Genomic DNA, 26,412 nt, shown 5'->3' on the forward strand with positions numbered 1-26,412 from the left:
ATGCTAATTGGTTAATTACACATTTAAGTCTATACTCTATGCCTCTATGCTAGGAAATGTTAAGGGTACAATTATGAAGACATTAGCTTTACTCTCAGTTGTTTTACATATGAGGAGTCATTAATAAATAAGAAGCCAGAAGATTGGGTCAAATGAAAACTTTGGTGTGGGAATGTAACTAATTTTAACTAGAAAAGCAGTTAACAGGAAAGTTTCATGGAAGTGGGAGGCCTGGAACTGGTGTATTTCACCCTATAATAACACTTCTTTATCAGTGTACTTTCAAGTAGAATTCCTTTGCAGTGAACACCTCATTGGTTTTCCTTCTCAGTAACATTCTGGTTAAGCATTTGCTATTTCAGTAAATGAATAGCAGGGAGTGGGCGCTGTGGTGATTTGTGTGTAAAACCCTAAGGGAAATAATACCCCAAAGAAATCTTTGAGCAGGACAATACACCTCATGGAGGTGACAGCTGAAGGGTGGTTTTGCTTCCCCACCGGCAGGAATCCATGGATGCTCTGATGTCATTGATGCAGCTTCCACAGCCTCTATGTGAATGCTCTGCTTTCTGCTTCCTCAGGCTTGCTGAGTCTCTCCTTTCTGTATTTTGTCTCTATCTTTGCTTCAATTCCATCATTGTTTCTGTTTCCTCATTTCCTAAGCTTGCTTTACCTGTTCAGCTCCCACTTCACCTTTATTCTCTCTGTGCCCATTCACCCTCAGATCTTACTACAAAAAGCTTTTAAAGTCACAATTTTCTGGTTCAAATGTGAGAGAGAATCTAATTAGATAGAGTTGTCTTTCTCCTGTTAGCATGTAAGTCTTTTGGCCCATGAATGAATGTGTTGCTTTGCATCCAATCAGCTGTGGACAGAAATGTGGCTGCCTACAGCTACTGTATCAGCAAGGACTTTGTGTGGGGTGGTCCCCCTTAAAAGGCTAAGGCTAAGACAGGTGCCCAGACCTGAGATAAGTAAAATAATATACTACCCTCAGAGGTGCTGACATTTTATATTTCAGAATCATTTGGGAGAATATTCCCTGTTATTGTTTTCATGACCTGAGAATAAAGGGTTTGAGGAATCCCTGTGGCATATTGATGTTGATTTTTTCCCTCTAGCTTGTTATCATACTTACTATGTGGCTTAGTAACTCAGTATCATTATCTTCAAACCTAATGTAACTCAAAAATACATTAGAAATGGAAATTGGAGAAATATGATTCTTAGGAATTGATATTATTTCAAGTTACTGTCAACATAACATGTTATTCCAAGACAGACCACACAATACTGAATGTTTCTTGGCTCTTTGGAGTTATGTAAAGAATACAGCTGACCCTGAGTCACTTTAATTATTAGTAAAAAAATGGTGATAGAAAACCTTTCAGCCAGCTTTTCACATCCCTTTATTGAACTCTTCCCAAGAAGAAGAGCAAAACAAAACCCCAAAAGACATACATTTTTTGTTCTTTGAAAACTGTTCACAAAAGCAGAAATGTGTAGCATTATTTTTTAGTACAATGCCATAATCATCTTATTAGTCTCCTTTTCAAAACTTAGGCAATGATTTGCAAAAAGATTACCAGAAAGCAAAAGCTCTCAGTGACTATGAAGGAAGGAAAAATAGGTCCTAGAGGGACACGTCTGTCAACACTATTGATCAAAACCAATACTCTAGGTGTTATGCTATTGTGATTACTAATGAGACAGGAAGAGCTTAGACAAACCAAGAGATATACTGAGCTAGTGTTCACATAGCTGGTGACATGAAAAACTAAGTGTGGAGAATTTGCATCAAGACCTATGTGATTTCCAAACATTTAAAGACTTCTCTCACTTGGAAAATAAATTATGACCCATATGCCTATGAATGAAAAGGATTCAAGAAATGTGTGTGTCTTTGAAAACTGGATATTGAGTCCAGAGAAATTTTTTTTTCTGTTGTAATTCCTACCTTCCCAAAATTAGTGGGAGGACCCTTAGAGCAGTGGGGCTTTTTACTTTGGGGGCAGGTAAGGACTACCTCAAAAATTTGATGAAAGCCATGGATTTCCTTCCTAGAAAAATACAGATACTCAAAAGCAACATTTTACACTGAATTTTCAGGATCTTTAAAGCTACAGAAGCCCAGACGAGATCGGGCGCGTTCAGGGTGGTATGGCCGTAATGCACTTATAATTTTCTTAGGTAATATTGATATTTCAGATCTTTTTACATTATTTTAAATGTATGTTTTCTACATTATTGCAAATGTAATCTAGTGTTGGAATTGAATACTTATAAAGATTGGGAATTGGAGCTCAATGTGTTATGTATTTTAATTTAGTTTGTTTTGAAGATAAAATAGTTACATACAAACTTTCCTAATTCACAGATGCTAAAAACTTTTTTTAGGAAACATTTTAAGATGTTGTTAAAAGATAACACAGTATTTAAGACCATCATCTGAAGAGAAATAAAAATTGTGAATTCATGTGTGCTCAAGGGAAAAAAAAAACCCAAAAAACAAAAAACTACAGAAACCCATCCATGAAACTGAGATACAAAATTAGAAATCCTGATTCTAGGGAACATATTCTTAGTGGATGGAGTGGGAATGGCTAAAAGGTGAGGGTGAGGTGAGAGTAAGGGGGTTGATTTATAGTGTCTGGGGCTAAAAAATATTCTCTCAAACAAGGATAAACTATAACCTTCAACTGATTTATCTCCTCAGAGAAATTAAGAAGGGTCTAAACCGTTCCTAATTTCTCTGCAAGTGGCATTAAAAGATAATAGAACTCTGTTTCTGCCCTTATTTACCTAAGTGACCTTGGACACTCACTTACTCTGTCTTAACCTCTGTTTCCTGATCTGTAAAATGGAGATAGTACTTAATTCAAAAGGTGCCATAAGAATTAAGTGAGACAATATATGTAAAGTTCACAGGAATCCCTCAAATGGTATACATTATTTTATTTACCAACATATACCAAAGTTTTGTATATATTTTAAGTTTTAATTTGTAGGCATATAATTATTTAGCTAGAAAACTCTTTAAGATAAAACAAAAGATGTTGTGTAAAATGATGTGTTTTGGGGTATTTATTGGAAATGAACTGGTTGATAATTTGAGCTATAATGATAAAATGGGAAAAATATTAGAAAACATTAACAGATGATATCAGAGATAAATGTTCAAAAATTAAGCTATCTTGGTATATTTTCAGAATATTCTTCATATTATTAGAACAAAATGATCTTTATTTTAGAGGTAAGTTGTATTTCAGTTTCAATACACAGCATTGTATATCCTGGTCTTCTTTATAATTTGTGAATAAAAATAGCTAAAAATTATATATAGTACACAATTGTATTAATATAATGTTATTGACATTTCAGAGTACAGATGATTCAGATATATCAATCATTGCCCAGAACAAGAAATGCTTTGACAATGATATTGTTTGTTCTAAAAGTGTTTTGATTTCAGTTGGAGACACTGAAATTTACCTGAATGATTCTCCTTACAAAGAGGTTAGTGAAAATTTTCTTTTTTGGATCATTTTAACTTGTCCTAAGTATACAGAAAATAAAATAGAAATAATTTGGCATGCTTTTCTCTGTAACTGGTTACTAGATTTAGGTATTTTCTTTGCCATTTTACGTGGTTTCAGTAAGTCATATGTGACCTGTCTCTATGTTTACACTCCAATTCTCCATATTCTAATTCTTCCATCTTTTCTTCATTCCCATGGTTATCACTCTGGCTTTAGCAGCAGTCACCTATTACCTAGAATACTTCGGCACCCTCCAAACAAGACTCCTGACTACCAGTCTTAGTCCCTCTCCTCTAATCGATTCTGCCACACTGCAGTCAATGTGTGTAGTAAAATGAAAAAAAACGAATCTGTCACTCTAGGGCTTTGAACTTCCATTGCCCTGGAAGGCTTCACCAGTCTGACTATTGTCACCTCTCGTGACTCACCTCTCGTCATTTTCTGCTTCAAGCCCATGTTCCAGAAGTTGGAGTTTTTTATCCACTCTTCAGGTGCTCTGTGTTCTTCCCCTCACTTCTGTTTTTTTTTTCCTAAATGCCATTGCTCTTACCAGGATCAACCTTTCCATTTAACTTATTCTTATGTGATAGGTATCATTTTATCTCTTTCAGAGATCTTCTCCTCATGCATTACACTGGGGAAGTTATGAGTGTAGTTGTCTGTCTTCTCCGCTTGTCTACGAGTTAATGTGAGAATTGGAACCACTGATGCCCTGTTCATTCTTGCATTCTTGGAGCCTGTCCAATGTGAAAGAATGAATCCATTTCATTCATTCATTCATTCATTCATTCATATTTCTACTATATACCAAACTCTCTGTTAGTTATTGAGACTACAACAGTGAAAAGATGCTGTGTTTGTTCTTAAAGACCTTATCTCAGGTAAAGAATACATCCAAATAAGTAAGGATATGCAGTGTGATGTGCTATGTATGGCAAGAGTATGTACATACAAGGTAGTATAAGAACCCCTGGGAAGAAGACCTAAAGCAACCTTGGATGTTTAGGGTAATTGTTAAGAGCATAGTCTTTGAAGTCAGTCAGTACTCAGCTTGGAACCCTTATTCTATCGTCTGCCAGCTGGGTCACACTGGGCAAGCTGCAGCGTTCCTAGCAGTAAATTGGAATGATTCTACTTCTTAAGTTTATATGAGTATTAAACAAAATAGTGGATTTCAGAATATCTTTCTTCTCCTCTCCTTTACCCCCCTGACTTTTGAGGGCTCAGAGAATGTGCTCTAGAAAATGATTTGAACTGAGTTTTAAAGGGTGGGTGGGTATTAGCCAGATGAAGAGAGAGAATAGAAAGGCAGTTAATACAGAGGAAAAGAACAGAGTTGAATGATAAAGTGGCATGTTTGAAGAACTCCAAGTGGTTTAGTTTAGTTGAAGCATATAGGGATATTGAAGGGAAGGTATGGCAAAGGAATTCAGGGAGAAGTGTACAGACTGACTTTATGCACGAGACATGGGTGCAGGGAAAGTAGACAGGAGGCAGGTTCCAGATCATGGAGGCTCTTGAATGGTGTAAATGACATGATTTGATATATGCCCTTAAATAATGTCCTCTGAGATATTAGAACAGTGTTTCTCAAAGTTTGGTCAGCAAAATTTCTGCATTAAAATCATCTGAAGTATTTCTTATAAAATCTGGTTCCTGGGTCCCACCTTAGTAATCATAATGGTTGAGATTGAGAATGAAAATCAGTATATTTAATGGTACCTCAAATTCTTTCATGCATTAACATTTGAGAGCCAGTGCCCTAGAACATAGTGCCCTAGTCGGCAACACTGACACATAGAGGCCAAGTAGGCAGCACTCCAGCTTTGGACAAAAGAGTTTCTGTAGTCCTGTTGACATCTTTTTGAAGTAATTACTACAGTTTGGTATAACCATCAGTTGGATAGTCATTTACAGGTGAAGGTTCTCTCTAAGGACAAGAATGTGTTTAAAAAAAACTGAAGAGAAAATAATAAATGCTCTTGTAAAGACAGTTTGACACAAGTTTGAAGGGGTAATTATAGCTTTGTGTAGCTTTCAAATCCAATTTTTACCTGTATGCAGGTGCTGATGAATCTCCTTCATAAAGGTCAATGAGGAAAAGTCACACAGATAATTGGACCAGAACAAATCCTCCTAATATTTGTTCTTGAACATCAAAAGTAAAAATAAGTACCGTTTATTTTATGGCAGATGGATTGCTCATCCAGCAGAAGAAAATAAATGTTTTTTTTTTCCCCAATAACTGCACACTTCTAATTTTATTAAAAATATAAGCCATAAACCTTTTTTGAATTTATTTAAGCTGTACTTTAAGTGTTTTAATTCATCACACTTATAACATCGCTAGAGTTTGTGTAAAGTGCTATAATCTTACCTAAAATGGTGCTCTCTGTTTTGGGTAATTCATTGCACAACACTTTTCCAATGAGAACCATCCTTACTTCCTAATCTGAAATGAAAGGAATATGCATCTCCTTTTGATGAAAGAGAATTGTTTGTCTTGTAGCAAGCTGTCCTGTCTAATAAAAACTGTCCTGCAGGCAGATAGAAAATATGTGCAGAATCAAACTGAAAGAAGTCTAATAATAAGCTGCCTTATCCCAAAATTCATTTTATGTTCTAACGATATGTCAGTCAGTCTGAGGGAACTTTAATAGGAAAATACACAAAAGAGCATTTCATGATTGAAACAGAGCTATAAGCCACACTACATGCCTTAATTGTTGCTTGGAAGGCTGAAAGGTGAGACCCGTGAACAGGCCAGTGCAAGAAGTTATAAAATTTATGAGTGGGGGCTTGATATAGAAACTGAGGATACTGCCATGAACTTGACAAAGCACATCTTTCAAGGAGCTAAAAATCAAGTGAGTGCAAAACAGATAATAACGCTAAAGACAAAGTGAGATAATAGAAAGGCACTGAAAAGTATAATCAAAACAATAGAAATAGATTTATGGCAGAAGTAACTTGGGGGCAGGGCACGCTACATGTTTTATGGGCCTAGTGAAAAATGAAAATATGGGACCCCATTGTCAAAACAGGAAAATGTTATTTTTTCTTTTGTGCTTTCTCTTGTCCTGTTATGGCATTATTCCTTTATTGTTTAATGTCATGCCAATCTGGGCACAAGGATGCTTCCAGGTTGAGTGCAAACCCTTGTAGGCACCCAAGGCCTTGCTCATTACTCCAACTTGACACTTGGGAGTAGAAGGAAATGAGATTAGGTAGAGTCCATTAACAATACATAAGTTATACAATGTGTACCATTTTATCCAATATACTGAGCACTTATAAGTATTACCTTGGTCTAAGAGACTGAAAATTCCTTATGGCTATGCCTAAGTTTATTTAATTTGTCCTATAGAACATTTATGTGGCTACTATCCTACAGTATTTCTAAAGTATGCTTTTGGGAAAATTATAACTGAAGGATTTCATATCTCCATCATAATTTTTATTTTGCTTCTGGAAATATTAGTTTTACTTAATGCTCTTTAACCATGTAGTTTTAAAGTTATTATATGAGTTAATTTCAATGTAGTCTTTTATAAGGAATAGATCCTGCTCATAAAGATCACTGTATATTGAACAACAATAAAAATTTTTTTAAAAATCGCTGTATATTCTCACTTTAGGCTAAAGACACTAAATTTTCCCAATAGGTTGAATCCCTAGTTTCTTCCCACTGTTATCCTTTCTAGCATATAAATTACTTTCTTTTAATGTACAAATATGATCTGTCACTTTCCTATTCAAAAGTCTTTATTTAGAATAATCTTCCCATGGAATAACAGCCCTCGCCTTTAAGGATAACATGGTTGCAAAGAGTCTGAGGTTACTCTTGTCATGAAATCCATGTTCTAGTCCTTTGGTGCTCTCCTTAGCACTGAGCAAATCTTGTACTTTTCTGCCTCTAAGGCCCTATTCAAATGATGATCCCTTTTGCTTGGAATGATTTCTTCTCCATTCTCATTTCCAGCCCTCTATATCTTCCTATGTATGGCCTCTTACAGATCAGTTCATATCCCACCCCTTGCAAGAAGCCTTCCTCAGTCTCTTTGATGGAAATTCATTTCCCCATTCTCTCTCTCTCACTGTCTTTCATATATATATGCTTGTCTGTGTGCATATACATACATACACACATACACATTTTGTGTTTTTATTTTCTATTTATGTAAGTTTGTCATACATTTTTTGCACTCAGTCCTATTTATTCATCATCAATATGAAATTTCGGAGTCAGTAGGTATGTGCCCTTAATCTACTCTACATCCATGCTCTTGTTCAGCTTTCTTTTGTAACTGAAATACCTTTCCCCCATGTGCTCATTTGTCCATGTTGAGCCCATCCAGCAGTTTGCGTCTTGTAACCAATTTTATGTGTTTCTTATTGTATGCATTTGCTTTGTTTTTTATTTTAGAATTCATAAAAATGGGACTAAGCAAAAATACTAGTACCTAGATACTTGTTGGCAGATAGTAATTTTAATGTTTACATTTTGGTTAGAGAATAAGGAACTTACTATATCTTTATCATTATTATTATTTTTGAAGAAACTATCAGGTTTCTTTCTGGAAAATGAACCTACATACCAGCTTTGGAAGGCAGGGTACTACGTGGTAGTGTACTTTCCAGAGAAAGATATCACTGTTCTTTGGGATAAAAAGACAACCATTCATATCAAAGTTGGACCACAGTGGAAGGTAGGTCAACCTATTTGGTAGGTCAGTCCAAATGAGATGCAAGATACAAAATTACATTTACCTTTCAATGTTTTGTGGAAATAAAATGATTTATTTTTTCTTTAAGAAATAAGTTGATTTTATATTCAGAATTACTAACTCATATCCCAGTGAAGAACCACCTTATCACCTAGAGTACAGTATTGTATATAGTTCTTTTTGACATTGACCTTACAGTACCCAATTTTCCAGAGTTACTCCGGTCAACTTCTTTCTTCCCACCCCCCTTCAGCATCGTCATGTAATATGTTTATAATACAGTTTGATTCATCTTTTACAATATGCATTTCATCTTTCCCTCAATAATCTGGATATATCATTGAATTTATATATAGTAAAATTATTTTTAAAAAGTAAAAAATTTACTCTTATAGTATACAGTTCTACAGATTTTAACAAATGCATGGGGTTATTTATCTACCACTAGAGTGCTATACCTCAAGATGGCATGATGTAGGAGTGTTATTTTTTCTTTAAAATTATATTCTAAAACAAATATCAGTAAGAAAGATATGGGGCTATCAGAAGAGAAACTCAGACATGTGATGTCACAGGGCAAAGAAATATCTATCATCAATACAAACAACCTTTAATTATTGCCATAGCAGTAACCTTAGACTAACTGAATAATCAAAATTCCATCGTTCAGAGTTGGTGAAAAGCTATACAGAATGTTTTCTTAGCAACTTGTCCATGTGTGTTATGTATTAAATTATCTCAGAGTATAAATATGAAGTCAAAAAATTAAATTGATCAAGAATGCTTAATAAAAACCTATTGAAATCTAAAAAAATTGGTACTTTAAATGTTTTGGCTTTTCAATCTGACCAGGAGAAATATAAATTATTTTATTGTTTCAACATTCATAGTATTACAAAACCTTAAACATATCAGGAGGTGGGGTTTTCATCATTAAAAATTTACTTATATATGTATGTATAGGAGTATACTGTAATGTTTGTATTATACTTTTCCAAGCTAAGACATTGAAAAGTGTGGAAAATAAAATTTGGGGGATGATAAAACTTTTTTGAGAATTTAAAATAATTGTTAAGTATAATTAAATAGATAGGAAACTCAATCTTTTTGAAATATTTTAAATTGTAGAAATTCTTAAAATGTCTGTGTTAAATATTTAAAATATTTTAGTGACTATGAGTTCTTAAATGTTGAGCTGAATGTAGACTACTTCATGGTAATTTTCTTTTACTTTAGAACAAACTGTCAGGATTATGTGGAAACTTTGACAAATGTACTTCAAATGATATGACCACATCTAATAACATAGAAGTGAGAAATGCCCAGGTATTTGGAGATAGTTGGGCATTAGGACAGGTAAGCTGAATATATATATTTTATAACTAAACAAATTTTTTGGTATTTATTTACTGGAACATTTTATTCTTATAGCAAAATGTATCTAGGTAATATTATTTTATGTAATATTTCTATAGTAATTCACATTTAACAAACTACTTTCACATTTATCTTATATAATTCTGTGACAACCATGCAATATAAAGGGTATTGTCTTCATGTATGAGGCTCAGGAAAGTTAAATGATTTGTCTAATATTAGACAAATACTATGAAAGATTGTATTCAGAAGGCTGAATCTGGAGAATTAAAAAAAGTCTTGTATCTTCCTGGCTCATTGGCTAGATGCCGGTGCTCTTCCCCGAGGCAGAGCAAAGAGGAGAGTGATTAGTAGGTGACAGTGAGAACAGGACAATGATGCAGAGGTACGGACAGCCTAGGGAATGCTGGAAGAGAAGTGACAGGGATATTTATGTGGAAATGTCCAGTTTTTAGATTCAGGGGAGAGATCCAGGCTAGAAATAGGGATCTGGCAATTAATAGCTATATTCAGGTTGTTGAAGCCATGAGAAGTGTATAGAATGTGAAAAAGAGAAGTTTGGAGATCAAGGTTTTCAAAGAAAGGGGAAGAAGAAGAGGAAGTGGCAGTGGTCAGTGAGGAACCTGCCCAGAAAATGGTGCCACCAAAAGCAGAGGGGAGACATTTAAAAAAGGGCAAAGTAATAAACAGAATCAAAGGTAGTGAAAGGTCCAGTGAGATGAAGACTGAAAGACTGTGCTTATATTTAGTAATGAAGAAACCATTGATGACCTTTCCCAGGGCAGTTTCAGGGAGGTGGATTAGAAGAGGTAGAGACCAAATTGCTGAGCCTGTAGACACTTGAGTATATTCAATCTTCAGAGGATGGCTTGTGACAGAAATGAAAGAGGTGAAAATTAAGTCTCATTTGCTCATGTAATGATTTTAATCATTTAAATGCCACATTTAAGACAATGAAAAATTATTTATCTCTACTCTCTCTCTAATATCACTATGATGTTAATAGCATGTTCAATTGTTTTCAAGAATAATATATGCTATCACATTGAGTTGGCTGAGTGCAGGTGCTTTAGGTAAAGTCTGTCTGAAAGAATGAGAATATATTAGATGTGATTGTAATGAACAGAGTCAGGATAGATTACTATGGTTTCTGCTTTAGAGATCACCCCTTTAAATCTTTCATTTCTTCTTTAATATTTCCCACAGTGTGAAAACGCATATGAATTATTTAAACCCTGTGAGGCACATCAAAACAAATTTCCTTATGCCAAGAAAGAATGCTCCATTTTGTACAGTGATGTTTTTGCTCCTTGTCGCAATGTGGTAAATGAATACTTAACTAAACTTTCAAATCTAAATGGTTACTGCTGTATCTGTAATATTAGGATGAACAAGACAAATAATTTAGCTACCCATTGTTATGAAGACAAATTTGTAGTTTGTTTTTCTGTAGAAGTGATGCATTTAGTTGATTTACTCTCTCCCTCACACCGTCTTATTTAATAGCATACATTTGTATGTAGTATTTGCAGTAATCTCTTCTAGTTTATGAAGCATTTTTACATATATTATCAAAGCCATAAAAGATAGATCAAAGCTGTATTTGTTTTTCTTCAGAGAATATTGCTAAATGGACATTCTTTTCTTCAAACCATAGTTTAAGCGTATTTCTAGTGGCAGATTTAAAATGGTTTTAGAAGCATATCACAAGATGAAATGTAACTTATTTAGAAATTTAATTGTTTAAGATATTCATAAAAATCAATTAAAAGCACAATTGGTGCTTTCTTTTAGTGCCATATGAGTACTTCAAAGATGAAAAAAGTGAACTTTTATAAAATATAAATCTGTTATATTCCATATGTTGAAATTATATTTGTATGTTAATCCCATTTGTTGTGTGACTGAGAAAAGAATTTTTGGCTCAAGCAGAAAGAGTTTAAGTGTCTAACAAACTTAAAGCTACTGTAGTACCTAAACAAGTCAATGTTGTACATAGTATAAAAATTCTTTGCAGAAAAGTATTCCCAGTAAGGAAATAGCATTGAAATGTTAGATACAATTTTCTGAAAGTTATTTTTTTCTATCATATTGTATACCATTGCTTTATTTTTTATAAGTTATTTTCTCATTGACATTGGAATAGATATCTCAGATTGTGTAGATATGCTATTTAAATAATTTATCAGGAAATACTGCCTGTAGAGTTAGTATTTCTATTTTTATAAAATGTTTGCACACTGAATTGAAGAATTGTTGGTGTTTGTTTTATTTTTGATTTGTTTGCTTGCCCCCTCCCCCAGTTTTTACTATTTGCAAATACCTTTTTCTAGGAATGTGCTTCTTTTTGTACATTTTGCTAGTTCTTTGGTCTTACATTTGCCTAATAAATTTCTTTATACTCTGAGGAATTTAGACATCTGAAATACTGAGAGGAGTCTCTAGGCATCAGTGTTAAGCTGAGGATATCAAATTTTGAAAATCGACCAGTTAGTTTTTCCTAACTGGTAGAACCAGTTGGAGAACATTGAATTTTCATCATAATTACAAGTTACTGAAATTAATTAATCTTTTTGTCATTTTCAGATTGATGTTACTTCTTTTGCCAAAAATTGCCATGAAGACACATGTAACTGTAATCTTGGTGGGGATTGTGAGTGCTTATGCACAAGTGTAGCAGCATATGCATATAAGTGTTGTCAGGAAGGGGTACCGGTTCACTGGAGATCATCTACTGTTTGCTGTGAGTACCCCATTTGGCACATCATCATTGGGTGGGAACCTCGTGAGGAGATCACATTAATTTGTCTTCTCCTAGAACTAATACCATGGGACTCATGGAAGTAGAATTTCTTTAACATGACTGAATTTTAATTCCTTTGACAGTGCTAGTACATTTTAGTATAGTTAAAGGGTTTATAAAAAAAATTTGAGAGAACTTTTTCTGTTTTGTTTGACTGTTGTCACTGTAACATATGCACTATAATTTATTTGTATACCATCCTCAGATGCATTGTTTATAACTCTGTTCTTCCCATGGCTATGAAGCTTCTGTGTTCTTATTATAAGCAACATATTTTATAAAATATCATTTGAATTTGCTTTCAGATTGGACTTTAAACTTATTATTTACTTGTGTAGATGGTCATCTGAAGACTTTATAATGGTATCATTTCTGTGTTCTTTCACTTGGTCATTGATAAACCCATGGCAATATCTTGCACACTTTTAGATAAAGAGGTCATATTCTTATATAGTTTAATGTTTCTTCTTCTTTTTTTCTTTTAGCACTTGATTGTGAATATTACAATGAAGGTATGTGGCATTTCAAGAATATCACTATATTACTCTATTAAATGTATCTTCAGAGTTTTGAACAACTTTGCTGGAAACAAAGTATGAAAAGTTCATAATTTGGTTAATAACCCAATAGAAGCTTTTGCCTTCTAAAATTTATCTAAATTTCTAAGTATTTGTGTTAAAATTTTCCCTGGAAAATAAAAAGAGGGTGTAAGCATCTTCTCAGCACCCAGGAGGCCTCAGTAGTTTTTGAATGATGTGAATAAATGAATGAGTGAAGTTAGCTAATTTTTTAGGTAAAAAGAAAGATATATACCAAATGCATATCTTTTACCATTATGTATAAAAATGGACATTATTTAAACTTTTAATTATGTTGTAGAAAAAATAAACTATAAATACAATTATAATAGAAGGAATTTATATATTCATCACTTAAGGCAAAAATAATTATTTAAATTTTATAAGAATGAGAACATATTAGTTTAATACTAATAATGAAAATCTCCCAGCTCTAACAAGCATCGAGATTTGCAATGAGAAATCTAACATGTGGTTCTGGCTAAAACTAAGTTATAGTAGATATGAGACAGAACTATATTCTCAGTAAAAATGCCAGAGATTGGCAGACTTGGTGCCTGTTTATTGTCAAATCTGTTTAATGATGAAGGCATTGCCACTTAATGCTAATTTCAGACAAGTAAGTGACTGGAAAAGTTAGAGTAATAGTTATAGAAAAACTAAGCCATTGAAAAACAAATCAAAACAACCACAACCATGGACATATGGAACAGACTGACAGTTGTCAGAAGGAAGGGGAGAAGGGGTGTTGAATGAAAGAAGGTTGAAGGGATTAGACAAAGAACATACAGGCACAACTCATAAATACAGCAACAGGGCGGTGATGGCCGAGGGAAACGGGGGTGTGGGAGCAGTGGAGGTGGGCAAAGGAGAAGCAAATGGGAACATCTGTAATAGTGTCAACAATAAAAATTAAAAATAAATCACAACTAAGCAATCAATTGAAGACATTTTTGGCCCTTTATTGAGCCAGGGAGAAATCTATCAACTACAATCCAAAGGAGGCCACAAAATTTTAGAGAAATCAAAAGGATGGTTTAGATAAATGATTATATAAATAATAAATAATATAAATTTATTATTTATAAATAAATAAAAATATTTATTTTATTTTTATTTTTTTTTACAGTTATGGAAGTTAGATGGAGGAAAAAAATCCAACATTAAAAATATTCTGTGGTAGTAAAGAAAATCTAAACCCAAAATATTTCCTGTTCAGGACTTAGAACACATCGACACCCACACACACTCCACATAAATCCTTTGGATTCCATGATTACTTAATATTTATAACAGTAATAATAATAATAGTTTTTATTGTATTAACTACTTTACCCATTTAATATAACTACAGCTTCAAAATATGCTTGAAAGACATGCATTGTTATTAACTCTCTATAGAGGAGGAAATTAAAGCACAGAGGGTTTAAATAACTTGGCCAAAGTCACTTAGCCAAAGTATGGTAAATTGGGGTTTGTAAATCCCCAGTTTGTGAATCTTATTAATAATATCACTCCAAAAAATTTAATATAAAGAAAAAAGACAAAAGAAAATGTTTTAATAGCTTCCTCACTTATGAAGTCCTGCCTCACACAGCTCTGCTGTGGAAATCTGTGCCTGTGCCTTTGTGCCTCCTGGGGCTCCTTCTGCAGGCCCTTGGATCCAGAGGCAGAGTTTTCAAGTATTGACTCTCTATCTCTTGCTGTTTTGTACATTTTCCTTTCTGTCAGCCTCTGCTGCACTTCTATTGATGGTTCTTTTCTCTAATGTGCTGCAAGATTCTTCAAACTGGTTTTCCTAGTTTCATTTTTAATACCATATTGGTCATATTCAGAGAGTGAACATGAGCCATTTGGCCTTCAGGAGACACTGATGGACTCAGTGAAGTGAAGGGAATCTATTTCCTATAATCAAATTAACAGGAGAAAAAAATCAATCTGCATGAGAGAGTAAGAGTTTTGAAAATAATGCAATAAAAATAGATGACTGAGGGGAATACAGAACTGAGGAAATTGTTAATAGCAGTAAAGAAAGAAAATAATTTTAAATGATTATTCTTAACTTGTTTCATCCCAAATAATTTCAGAGCTATTGCAAATTTACCTAGTCTTCCTTGGATATTGATAGCTGACATATACTTCTCTCTTTACTTACCACATAATGGACAGTATGTTATTAAGATAGTTATTATTAAAGCTAATAAAGAAACAAATAATTGTGATTCTGTCAGAGGAAATTTTTTTTTTTAAAAAGAAGGAGAATTCAGAGGATATAACTGAGATTAACTCAATAGTCCTTAATACAAAGACTGTATATACTATCTTCATGTTCACTTTCTGGCATTTACTAAAAAGTAAAGATGTTATTGTTATTGCTGTAGGGGAGCAAGGACTTCAGTATCCCACTAAAAATTGTGCAAGTTTTATGTTCAGTGTTTTTTTTCTTTTTTAAGATAAGATATGCTCAATAATGTGTTTAAATAATCACTGCAGGAAATGATTGCTTTTGGCAGGTGGTAAAATTATTCTTCTCCCTGCAAAAAATTAATGATAAAGTAAATGACTTTTGTCTCTCAATTGTTGGTGAAAAAATACATGAAAACAATTGAGACACAAGATATCAGTCAACTAGGAGTCAATTTAGAAGCTTTTGATTTTTATACAAATGAATTTCTCAAATGGCAGTTGTCTCTTCAGGTTGCTGTAATAAAGGACTTGTGCAGTAAGGGATATTGGTTAGTTGTCTATTTCCTTTCCATTTTATTTTGAATATCTGTGAGGGTCTTGAAACCCTTAAGTTGTCATTGTATATGTCTTTCTCATTTTGAATTGCATCTCATAGTATACATATTTATCTATTCATTTGTACATTATTTACATACAAAGGTGGGCAAAAACAAGTGTACAGTTGTGAGTACTTGAAACATAGTTTATTATTGTATTATTATTTATTTATTTATCCTCACCTGAAGACATGCTTATAGATTTTAGAGAGAGTGAAAGGGAGAAAGAAAGAGAGGGAGGGAAAAAAAATCTATGTAAGAAACAGCAATTGGTTGCTTTTCATGTGCATCCCAACTGAACACCGAACCTACAACCTAGGCATGTGGTCTAACCATGAACTGAACTGAACCCTTGACCTTCTGGTTGTGGGATCATGCTCAACCGGCTGAGCCACACCAGCCAGTGCTTGTATTATTATTTATTATTATTGTTTTTTAGTTATTATTATTAACCTCCTTTTGCTGCTCCTGTATTTATGCAAATTGATATATTTATAAATTGAATGATATTGCACCTTGGAAGTTTATGTTGCTCTCATCTTTCCTAGAAGACAAGCCAGTAAGTGGTGTAGACTAATGATACAGTTTTCTTTGATTGTTGCGATTGGAGTTCATAGAGAAACACAGTACATTTTAACAGCAATGGGGTGTCCACTGCAGCAAGGCTCATAGAGAAATTCTCTGCTGTATCTGCTGAGTTTCATTTTGTGTGGAAGTAGAGTTATTGCAAGTCTCCATCTCTACTCAAGGTGTCCAAGTCCCTAAGAAAGCTCTTTTCCTCATGGTTTATAAGCATCCCCAGCTGTTCATTGGTGAGATATCCCAGCTGATGATTCTGTAGAGGGGACAACACTTGAAGATAACTTACTGTATAAGTCCCTACCTCTTCTCCTGGTTTTAATGATTAAATTTTTGGTTCTTGTTCTCTTTTCTACTTGAAAAATTTTGGACCCTCTAATGACCTAATCCAATTATCTTCTTTCCTTCTCTCAGGCCTGATCATCATTCTGAAAGGCAAAAAACCTAGTTCTTGGATTTCTCTGAATCTTTTTTTCTCTCCATCCTTTTTTTTTTCAAATTATAAGAGAAAGTTTATTTAGAAAGTCACAGATGTACAACAAGTGAGCCAGCTGGGCTGCGTGGCTCAGGAAATAAGTCACAGAGGCAAAGGGAGAGCCCTTGGAGCTTAGGAAAAAGGCAGAGAAAATGTGCCTGGGGGAAGTAGAGGGCGAAAGGGTGAAAGGTAAGGGAGGGAGGCGGAGAGAGAGAGAGAGCACCAGCCTCTTCCCTCTATCTTAAGAGTGGACTGAGAAAGGAAAATTGTCCTTGAGATAAAAATTAGAGAACAGAAGGAAAGTGAAATGCACTGAGATTATCCAGATTAATCTTTTTTGATATCACCTACTACGTATTAGCATTTTACATAACTTAAACATAAAACATACATATATCTGTAAAAACTATACTGCTGATAATTTTTAGCTTAGTTCGATGATTTAGAATAAACTTGAGTATTACAGTTACCTAAGTTATATTAAGAGCATTAAATGACATAGAGAGTGGGTTGAAGGTAAATTGATCTTACTATCATAAAACCTAACATACACACACACACACACACACACTTCTGTTTATAAGATTAAGTATGCAGAAAAATTATTCTGATTGAGTTTCAGGTTTGGTTCTATACTAACTATCGTAAATATTTCCTTCTTTTTTTTTTCCCCTTAGTTTCATAATCTTTTTTTTTAAAATTTATTTACTTTTTAAATACATTTGTCTCTGCCTCCCCCCCAACTCTTTCCCTTGTCCCCTCCCTCCTTCCCTCCCTCAGCTCTTCCCCTTTGGTTTTGTCCATGAGTCTTTGCTATATGTTCCTTGACTTTCCCCTTTATATTGAACCATTTAAGTGTATGAAAGTGATAGCATTAAATAAAAAGATATTTAATTTTCTGCTAAGCTTCATTTTCTTTTCTTTTTTTATATGCATTTCTTACTGGTGAAATTCAATAATTTCCCAAACAGTAAATTATTATATATCATGTCTGTGAATTCTGTTTTCATGCAAGGTAACCTACTAGGGAGACACTATTTTTAGAAGACTATCAGAATACCTGGCCATTGATAGATAACTAAGCTTATGTTTATTAAGAGTAGATTGGAATATTAGAGTGGAAGGTAAATTAGAGAAACTTCTTCATATATGTGGGAAAATCTGAGATCCAGAAAACGTAAGTCGGCCTTGTATTCAGCACTGCCATACATACATATATACATGTGCACATTCTTGTGTATATACACTCTAAATTACATAAATTAAATATGTATGTATATTTCCCAAAAATTATAACATATAGTTTGAAAAAGAATTCAGTAATTTTATTAGTGACAAATGTTTAAATGCTCAGTAATTTTGGAGTATCTTTTGTTATTAAAATTGTCCCATTGAAATGTCAATTTGAAATGCAAACATTTTATACCAATTTATAATTCTCTTATTTGTATTTAAATAGGGCTTGGAGAAGGTCCATATATGCTGGCAAGTTATGGGCAGAGCGGCCTTGTTCTGGGGGCCAATATAACCAGTAAAAATATTTTCTCTTTGCCAAGAAGTAGTACTTTTGGTGATTTATTGTTTAGTTTTATGATCACTCCAGGTCTTTTCAAAGAAAAGGCATCATGTAAGTATAATTTCCAACTGAAAATAAGATTTTAGTTTTCTATTTACATTTTTTCATTTATTCATTCACTAAATATTAATTTGGAGTCTAACATGTTTATGGCATTTTTCTAGGTGACACAGAGGATATAAAATAAGATGCTGGTACATGAACCTTCTATCTATCTCTTTTGTATATAAAATCACTTTTTAAATTTATTGGCATATGTATGTTAGAATCACAATTGTTTGACTGAGTTTTTGGTCCTAAGTTAAACATAGCTTAAATTTCTTATGTATTATTCATAGAATTTAATTTAAACTTTTGGAAAAACAGTCCACTAATAACCACAATGTGAAGGATTTTAATGCTAGATTAAAGTAAAAGAAAAAATTCTGATGTGATATCAAAGCTGTTAACTAGTAAGAGCATAAATCAGAGCCAAGAGAGTCATTGAGACAATCTGTTACCTTCACATGGCCTTGTGTGTCTTGGTGTCTGGCCCCACAGTTACCAATCTATAACTGGCTCTATCTACTTGCTACCTGTTCTGTCTGGGGATTACTGCCCTCTTCTGATTTGGGAGGCTCAGGCTACATTGTTACTGTACTAGCCCTACTTAGAACCCTGCATGGTGTGACGTATAAGCTCAAGAAATATTTATTAAAGGAATAAATTCAACTTAAATTTCACTATTCTGAGAAATCTCCTGATTCTCCAGTCAGAATAAATTGCTCTGTCTAGTAAAAAGAGCTTCTTAGTTTTTTCAGTCTATGAAATCATTATCATAGTCTGAAGTTGTAATTCATATGTTAGTTATATATTTTTTCTCTTATAAAGATTTCCTTTATTCTTATTTGTGTCTTCCATTGCTCAAAAATGAGACTTGTAAATTTTAGGACACAAGAAATATCTTTGTAAAAAATATACTGACTTAGAGAAAATTTTCATTGTATGATTTACAATAAATGATGTTTTTAACAGAAAAATCCTAATGGATTTAAATTAAGATCTCTTATCAAATGTATACTTTGCAAATATCTTCTTTTATTCATTAAATTACCTAAAGAAATTAAGGTCTAAGAAATTAAACCTAAAATCTTGATTTAAGAAAAAACATTTATAGCATGAGTTTTGCAAGTATAAGGGAAACTTTTAAAGTATTTAACAAAAAAGGATGATACTCCCCAATGCTTTGTAGTTGTTTATAAGCAACTGATCATGTATTGGGAATAGACAATAATGTAGACCACATTTCTTTCTTAATGCAGTCAAATCACTTTCAAGAACATTTATTTAAGAACTTTGTGATATTGAAATGTACTGGCATGCCTAAATCTATTTGTTTCTCTATTATCTTATTCTTTTGTAGCATTCAATTTAGCCATTTGTAGATATAATGCATTTGAAAATATTAAAGCTTAGCAGTACTAATAGGTGTCCAATCAATCATTTAACTATTTTTATGATATTGCACATTCTGGGCTCCTAAGTTGATATATCTCCCCTGACCCCGCGACATGATAAATTATTTAAAAAATAAAACTCATCAAAGACTGATTAAAGTTGTTACTCTTATTCCATGTATTACAATACTGCTTTTTAAAAGAGATCTTACAACTCATTTCTGAAATATTTTAGGCTGGCATTAATTACGTATGGCAATTTTGCAGTTGTATTTTTGTCAGCTTTATAAATACATTTTACACTGCCAGTGTCTGTCACCTGCTTTCTCCAGAGAACCCAGGCCGCTGTCCAACTCACTGCTCTCTGTTTTACAGCCCTGGCGCTTGTTTCCTTGGAATCTGCTGAAAGGCCAAACTACTTTCTCTATGTCCACAATGATGACACTCTTAGTCTGAAACTGTGGCAGGCGAGTCCCGCCTTTCATCGGAGAGCCACATTTTTCCACCATGCGGGCCTCTGGATTCCTGGTTACAGTGCATTTGAGTTATACAGCAAGAAAGGCTTTTTCATCACCCTCACAGACTTTGTTGTCAAAGCATCAAAATATGACGATTCTGAAGCATTTAAACATGCAAGTAGCTTCAGCATAGAAGGTATGTTTCCTGAGATCTTCAAAAGGAGAATAAATAGATAATTTACATGATGGCAGAATATTTACCAGATACTAACTTTTAAGTCATTCTTCATGGAGTATAAGTAGATAGAAATATTAATATCTACAGTATAGGGTTATTGTACAATACAAGCTAATTGCTTATACTATAAATTGTTTAGAACAGCCTTGAATAATGTTATTTTCTGTTATTGACCCAGTTATTACTTTCAGTACTCTCTGGGCTTTGGAAATAGAGCTCAGCCATGTCTCATGAGTGTCTGGTGTTTGTATCTACTTTTTGTTTCCTAGAAGACAACTTCTCAATAACCTGATTCTTAATGATAAAGACAACGTGTTTATCTCTGTCCTTTGAATACAAGGGTGTCTGGTTCCATTGACCTCTGGAAGATTTCCCTGATTCAGCAGGAACCTGATCTTATTTCTAGAGATCCTTATAGTTCTATAGCTATTGAATCTCCTGAGTTTCAGAGAGAGAACCTCACTGCCTCATCCAATGTTTAAAACTCACGCTTTATTTTTAAGACCGAGGAACTTAATATCTGTCTTGGGTCTCCCACACAAATTGTTTCAGCCTAATCTCCCCTTCTCAGTCAGTCTAAGAAAGCTAATCATTTGCCTTTTCTGCTGTGGATAAATTGTTGTATACCTTGATTGTCTTTAGGTTTTAGGTCATTCAAATTAACTTTGATTTTTGAAGAGGTTTCTGTACTCACGAGGAAAAGAGCCACTGACATACCTATACAACATTCAATAGAGTAGACGTGATACTTTTACTTGAATTTACTTAAAAGTTGAACTTTACAAACCTATATTTCTCTTCCATTCTAGAAATCTGCTCCATTAGAACTTGACACAGCTCCTCATGAGCTGTGGACAACTATAGCCAATGGCACCATCAGAATCTCAGAAACTGATCTTTGTGGGCTTCCTAAACCTAAGAAACTCTAGGGGTCTACCCTAATCTTGGAACCAATCCTCTCCTAGAAACTCCAATGCCAGTAACCCAGTTCTAATGGTCACTCTATTCTTTACATGCATAGATATTTTCCAAAAAGTATTATTTTCCTTCGTATACTTGGAATTGAATTCTGTATCCAGAGTTCAAGTAACATAACCTATTGCCTGAACTTTCTGTCTAATGGATCTCTCCAGAGATAATTTTGGACTGCTGTAGAGGATTGGTCTATGATGTGGGAAAGGGAGAATATTAGCAGAATTTACAGGAGAAAAATCTTCAGTTGAGGGAGGTTTTATAACAGTAAGCATGTATTATTAAAATCCATTCTTTTTTTGTCCAATAATACTTATTATGTACAAGGAAATGTGCTAAGTCCTGTGAGGAGAATAAACATGAATGTTCTCTGTAGGCTTGATGTCAGGCAACATGTCTTTGAACTTGCCATTTTTCTAATTGTTTGAACTTGGCAAGTCACTTGGCTCCTCTGCACCTCAACTTCCTCATTTATAAAATGGAAATAATACCCACTCAACAGGGTTGTTATAAGGATTAAAATATAATCATAGGAAATTTGCTTTGCAAAAAATAAAATCCCAAACACGTGTTTAGTATTATTCAAATATATAAATTATTGAGAACCCGCTATACATAAAGAAAAGAAGAGACTTAAAAATGTCCTTGGCCTCTTCCAATGCTGCTTTTTAAAATGTTTGGAAGACATACTGAAATTTAGATGTTCAACCTGAGCATGAAATACTTTAATCACCAAGCAATTACTATCATAAATCATTATTTTTCATGGTGTACATAAAAAATATACAGTCTATGCTTTATTTTTTTCCACTAGAAATCCAGGCAGCAGTGCCTTACAGGAGGATGTGTGAGTGGAAATACGAGCCCTGTGCCACCCCCTGTTTTAAAACATGCAGTGACCCCGAAGCACTAGCATGCAAATTCCTTCCACCGTAAGTCATGCTGAGCCATTAAATGTGCAAATTCTAGCATTAGCAGATTCTTCTCTCAATGAGTGTTTTTTAGATTTGAAAAAAATGCATCCTCAAGAATAATTTGTGTGTGCTATATACTCATTCACAAATTTTGTTTTATTTCATTCAATCAATAGTTATCAATGGTTGTCTATACGCCAGGAATTCTTCTACCTGCTATGGTTACATTAGTGAACAAAATAGAGGAAGTGTCTGCCCTGATGTAGCTTAAACTTTGTTGGGGTGAGACAGAGAATAAACAAATAAAAATGTAAATATACAATACAATATAGTGTTAGATGGCAATATGTGTTATGGAGAAAAATAAAAGAAGGTCAGGGAGACTGGGAGTGTGAGACATGTGTGTGTATTTGCCACACGTGGTCAGGGAAGAACCTGCTCCCGAGATGGCTTCTGCTCAGGGATATGAAGGGAGTCAGGGCACTGGCCGTGTGCATATCTGGGGAAAGAGCCTTTCAATCGAGAACAGTACAAAAGTCCTGCAGTAGCAATGTGTTTGAAAATTAATTTAGGAGCCCAGCTTGTTGGAGCAAAGTAAATAAAAGTGAGAAAGATAGGAAATGAGACCAGAGAATTATCGTATGATTCTGATATGTGAACAAATAATATGGGGCCTTAGAGCCTGATTGTGGGGCCTTTGTGTGTGTGTGTTTTTTTTTTATGAGTAATGCTCTGGTGTATTTTGGGCAGAGAAGTGACATGATCTGATTTATTTTTAGAAAGTTTACTTTGGTTGTTGTAGTGAGAATAAACTATTGGGGGATGGGAAAAACAAGAACAGAAGTGGTCAGTAATACAAACTAGATATAAAGGGAAGTGATTAGGTTGGGAGTCCTGGAGGTTATGAGAAGTGAATATAGATTCTGGATATATTTTGAATTTAGAGTCATAGGGAATGCCGATGGACTTAATATCAATTATAAGAGATAGAAGAATTAAAGGACTCAAGTTTTGGTCTCAGCAATTTTTAGGTGGAACAGTATGAAATTGCCATTTTTGTAATCAAAACCAGTCAAATACCAGCAAATTCAAGTGATTCAATTTAATGGAAGGACTGAATTGCCATTTACTGAGGTAAGGCAACGTGAGGAAGAGCAGCTTGGAGGAAAAGTCAGGAATTTGGTTTTGAGGATTTTAAACTTGAGACTGAATATTGCTCATTGGATTTGTCAATCTGGAGAACAGGAAGAGGCAAAATGGAGACAAAGTGTAAATGTTCTTTTTTTGTTTGTTTTTTAAGGAGTTTCTCTGGAAAGGAGAACAGAGAGATGGAACAATAGTAGGCAGTATTTGAAAAGAATCATTTTACATCAGGCATTACTGAGGTTCCTTTTTATAACCAACATCGGTATTAGAAAACTTCCTGGGCACATCAGTGATGAGACATAACCCCTCTTTCATGGAGCTCAGAGTCTGTTGGAAGGAGACAGGAACAAAAGCAAATTATGAAAGAGGGCTAGAAGAAAAACAACTAGCACATTTGAATATTGACAGCATGGCAGGCACTCTGCTAAATGTTGCAAATAGGTAATTTCATTATTCGTGTTTTCAGAGGAGAAAATCAACTGAGACACAAAGAAGTTAAACAGTTTGTCCTAAGTCACACAGTTTACAGGCACTGGAGCCAGGGTTTAAACCCCTACAACCTGGTGCGTATCAAGTGTTAGGGGAGCCCAGAGAAGGAAATGATATTTTTGCTTATTTTCTTAAAAACAATCAAGTTTTTCTGAAAAGGAGACAACTTCATTCATCGGGACCCCTCATATTCATAAACCTATTTCCTTGTCGCCATTAGGACTTTGAAAGCAGCAGGGGCCGGGGAATGAGGAGTGCGCTAGGGGAAGGAAGGAAAGGAGGGAGGGACGGAGGGAGGAAACGCAGGGCATGGCCAGCCCTGGCACTGGGGACGACATGGGCCGTTCCGAAGTGGCGTTTGGCTACGTTGCTACTTCTCATGCCATAGAACCAGTCTCTGACGTGTCTGAACTCAGATCCTCAATGCTTCTTCCATCGTTTGGTCTGTAGCTATCCTGAAGTTTCTCTTCTGGTATGGTTAGGGTGCAGAGGCGAGGCTCAGAATGAAACTGCATTCCTGCTGAGCTGTTTCTCATCTCTGCTCTTCTCTATCTCTACGTCTTCCCCTTCCCACACCAAGGAGCAAAGTTATTGCTCCTTCTTGTGCTTTCAGCCCTGATGGGAGACACAAGTATTGAGCGGCGCTTCAACAGGGCTCTGCGCTCCTCCTCCAAGTCACCAACAGAATCACCATCCTCGTTCTTGATGATTGTAGTTTCTGGCACACACCTAGTGTTAAAAATAAAAATATCTGGGGGAAATAATAACTTTTATGAGAAAAGATGCTAACTAGCATACTGTAGAGCTATATATGTAAGTAGAGTTATTCCCATTATATGATATAATCATTAAAAGAACCATCCTGCATCTGAGAGATTCTGTCAGTCAGCAATTGAGTAGATTACCCATTGCATGACAAAATAATCAAGAACCTGCTAGGAAAGCATTTTACAGGAACAAGTTACTGGTTTTGGGAAAATATTTTAAGAGGATGGCTGTGGTTTTGACTTGCATAAAACAGTTGCAAAATAATTGAGTTGCATAAAAATGATGTTGATTTAATTTAATGAGAACCAATTGGCCCTAGTCTTTTTAGCATTCTGGTAGCTTCAATTTTTCTTTTTTGCTTGACAAAGAGTTGAATAGAAAAAAATCATCTTGGCTAAAATTGTATTATTCAAGTATATTTTATGAAATAAACAATTAGTCATATTAGATAAACTGTTTATGATTTAAAAAATCATTTGCCAAAGAAGTATCTGAGAAATGGCTAAACGTATCTCATGTTAAAAGAGCAATGAGTCATTCTTGGTTTTTAGTGTTTCCTGGATTTCCTTCCATGAACAATTGCCCTCTGGGTACCACACTTACCCCAAGTGTCAAGTTAGTTCATTCCTATCCTGAATTGGAAAGAGGCTTTGACTGTTTTTGGTTCAGATTCTTTGCTTTACAGATGAGGCAACTGGGAATATTTAAAAATGCTAAAATTATTATTAAAATCTGCTAGTGTATTTGAAAGGCAGACACGCAAGATTTTTAAATAACATTTGCATTAATTCTCTCTAGTATAGATGAATATAATAAGTGGTTGTACACAAAGAATACATTGATCTCATTGAAACCTGAATGAATTGGATTCTGAGTGCCAACAGGATAAGAAAAAATATGTAATCTCAGTCATTATTTTGGCTTCATTTCCTCAGAAGAAAGCATTCGGGATGGTCCCTCCTGTCTTTGGCCCACGGTGCCCAAGCCCATGGCTTCTTGAAGTTTGGGACTTTTACTTTGCTTCTATGCCATGCACAAAAACTGGGAGTCTTACAAAGACCAGTCAACCTGGGACTTGAAATCAGTCTCCTTAAATTCATATGCAACCATCTCTTCCCAGGCCACCCAGCTACAAATTTGGGCACATGCCCTGATGCTCTGGAGAACTATAGCCTCTGCCCCCTCCTCCTATTCCTCCACTCCCCATTTTCGAAGTACAACCATGTCCCACCTCCATCCCTTTCACCCAGAGATTCTCAATATCTTTTCAATGAGTTTAGTGCTTAATAATAGGTGAGTCAAGCCATGAGATGCTGTTTTTGTTCCTTAAGAACATCCTTAAGGCAAGGATATTCAAAGAGTACGCCTGTCTGCTTGGATGAAGGGGCAGTATGGGAACGAAAAGTACAATGAGTGTAGTTTAAAATCACAACAAATGATTCTTCTGCGTTTCTTCTGACTTGAAGAACCTGGCCTTAATGTGTCCCAAACATAAGTGTATGTTTTGAGTCATTGTTATTCAAATTCTGCTTTAATCACGAATGATTAAAATCC

The 26,412-nt window shown here is 34.5% G+C and overlaps 1 protein-coding gene across 1 annotated transcript in view; it reads left to right on the plus strand.

The window, feature by feature from the left end:
* The window catches only part of OTOGL (otogelin like), a 126,024-nt gene that overhangs the window by 62,185 nt on the left and 37,427 nt on the right, over window positions 1–26,412 (plus strand). Inside the window, 9 exon segments of the mRNA XM_054579830.1 lie at window positions 3,382–3,516; window positions 8,099–8,248; window positions 9,503–9,622; window positions 10,850–10,966; window positions 12,230–12,386; window positions 12,932–12,958; window positions 18,321–18,488; window positions 20,249–20,527; window positions 22,356–22,473. Coding sequence (XP_054435805.1) covers window positions 3,382–3,516; window positions 8,099–8,248; window positions 9,503–9,622; window positions 10,850–10,966; window positions 12,230–12,386; window positions 12,932–12,958; window positions 18,321–18,488; window positions 20,249–20,527; window positions 22,356–22,473 — 1,271 coding nt within the window.

The sequence above is a fragment of the Pteronotus mesoamericanus genome, unplaced genomic scaffold, assembly GCF_021234165.1.
Source record: "Pteronotus mesoamericanus isolate MK-2021 breed Mesoamerican mustached bat unplaced genomic scaffold, CSHL_Meso_final contig_56, whole genome shotgun sequence".
Classification (NCBI taxonomy): domain Eukaryota; kingdom Metazoa; phylum Chordata; class Mammalia; order Chiroptera; family Mormoopidae; genus Pteronotus; species Pteronotus mesoamericanus.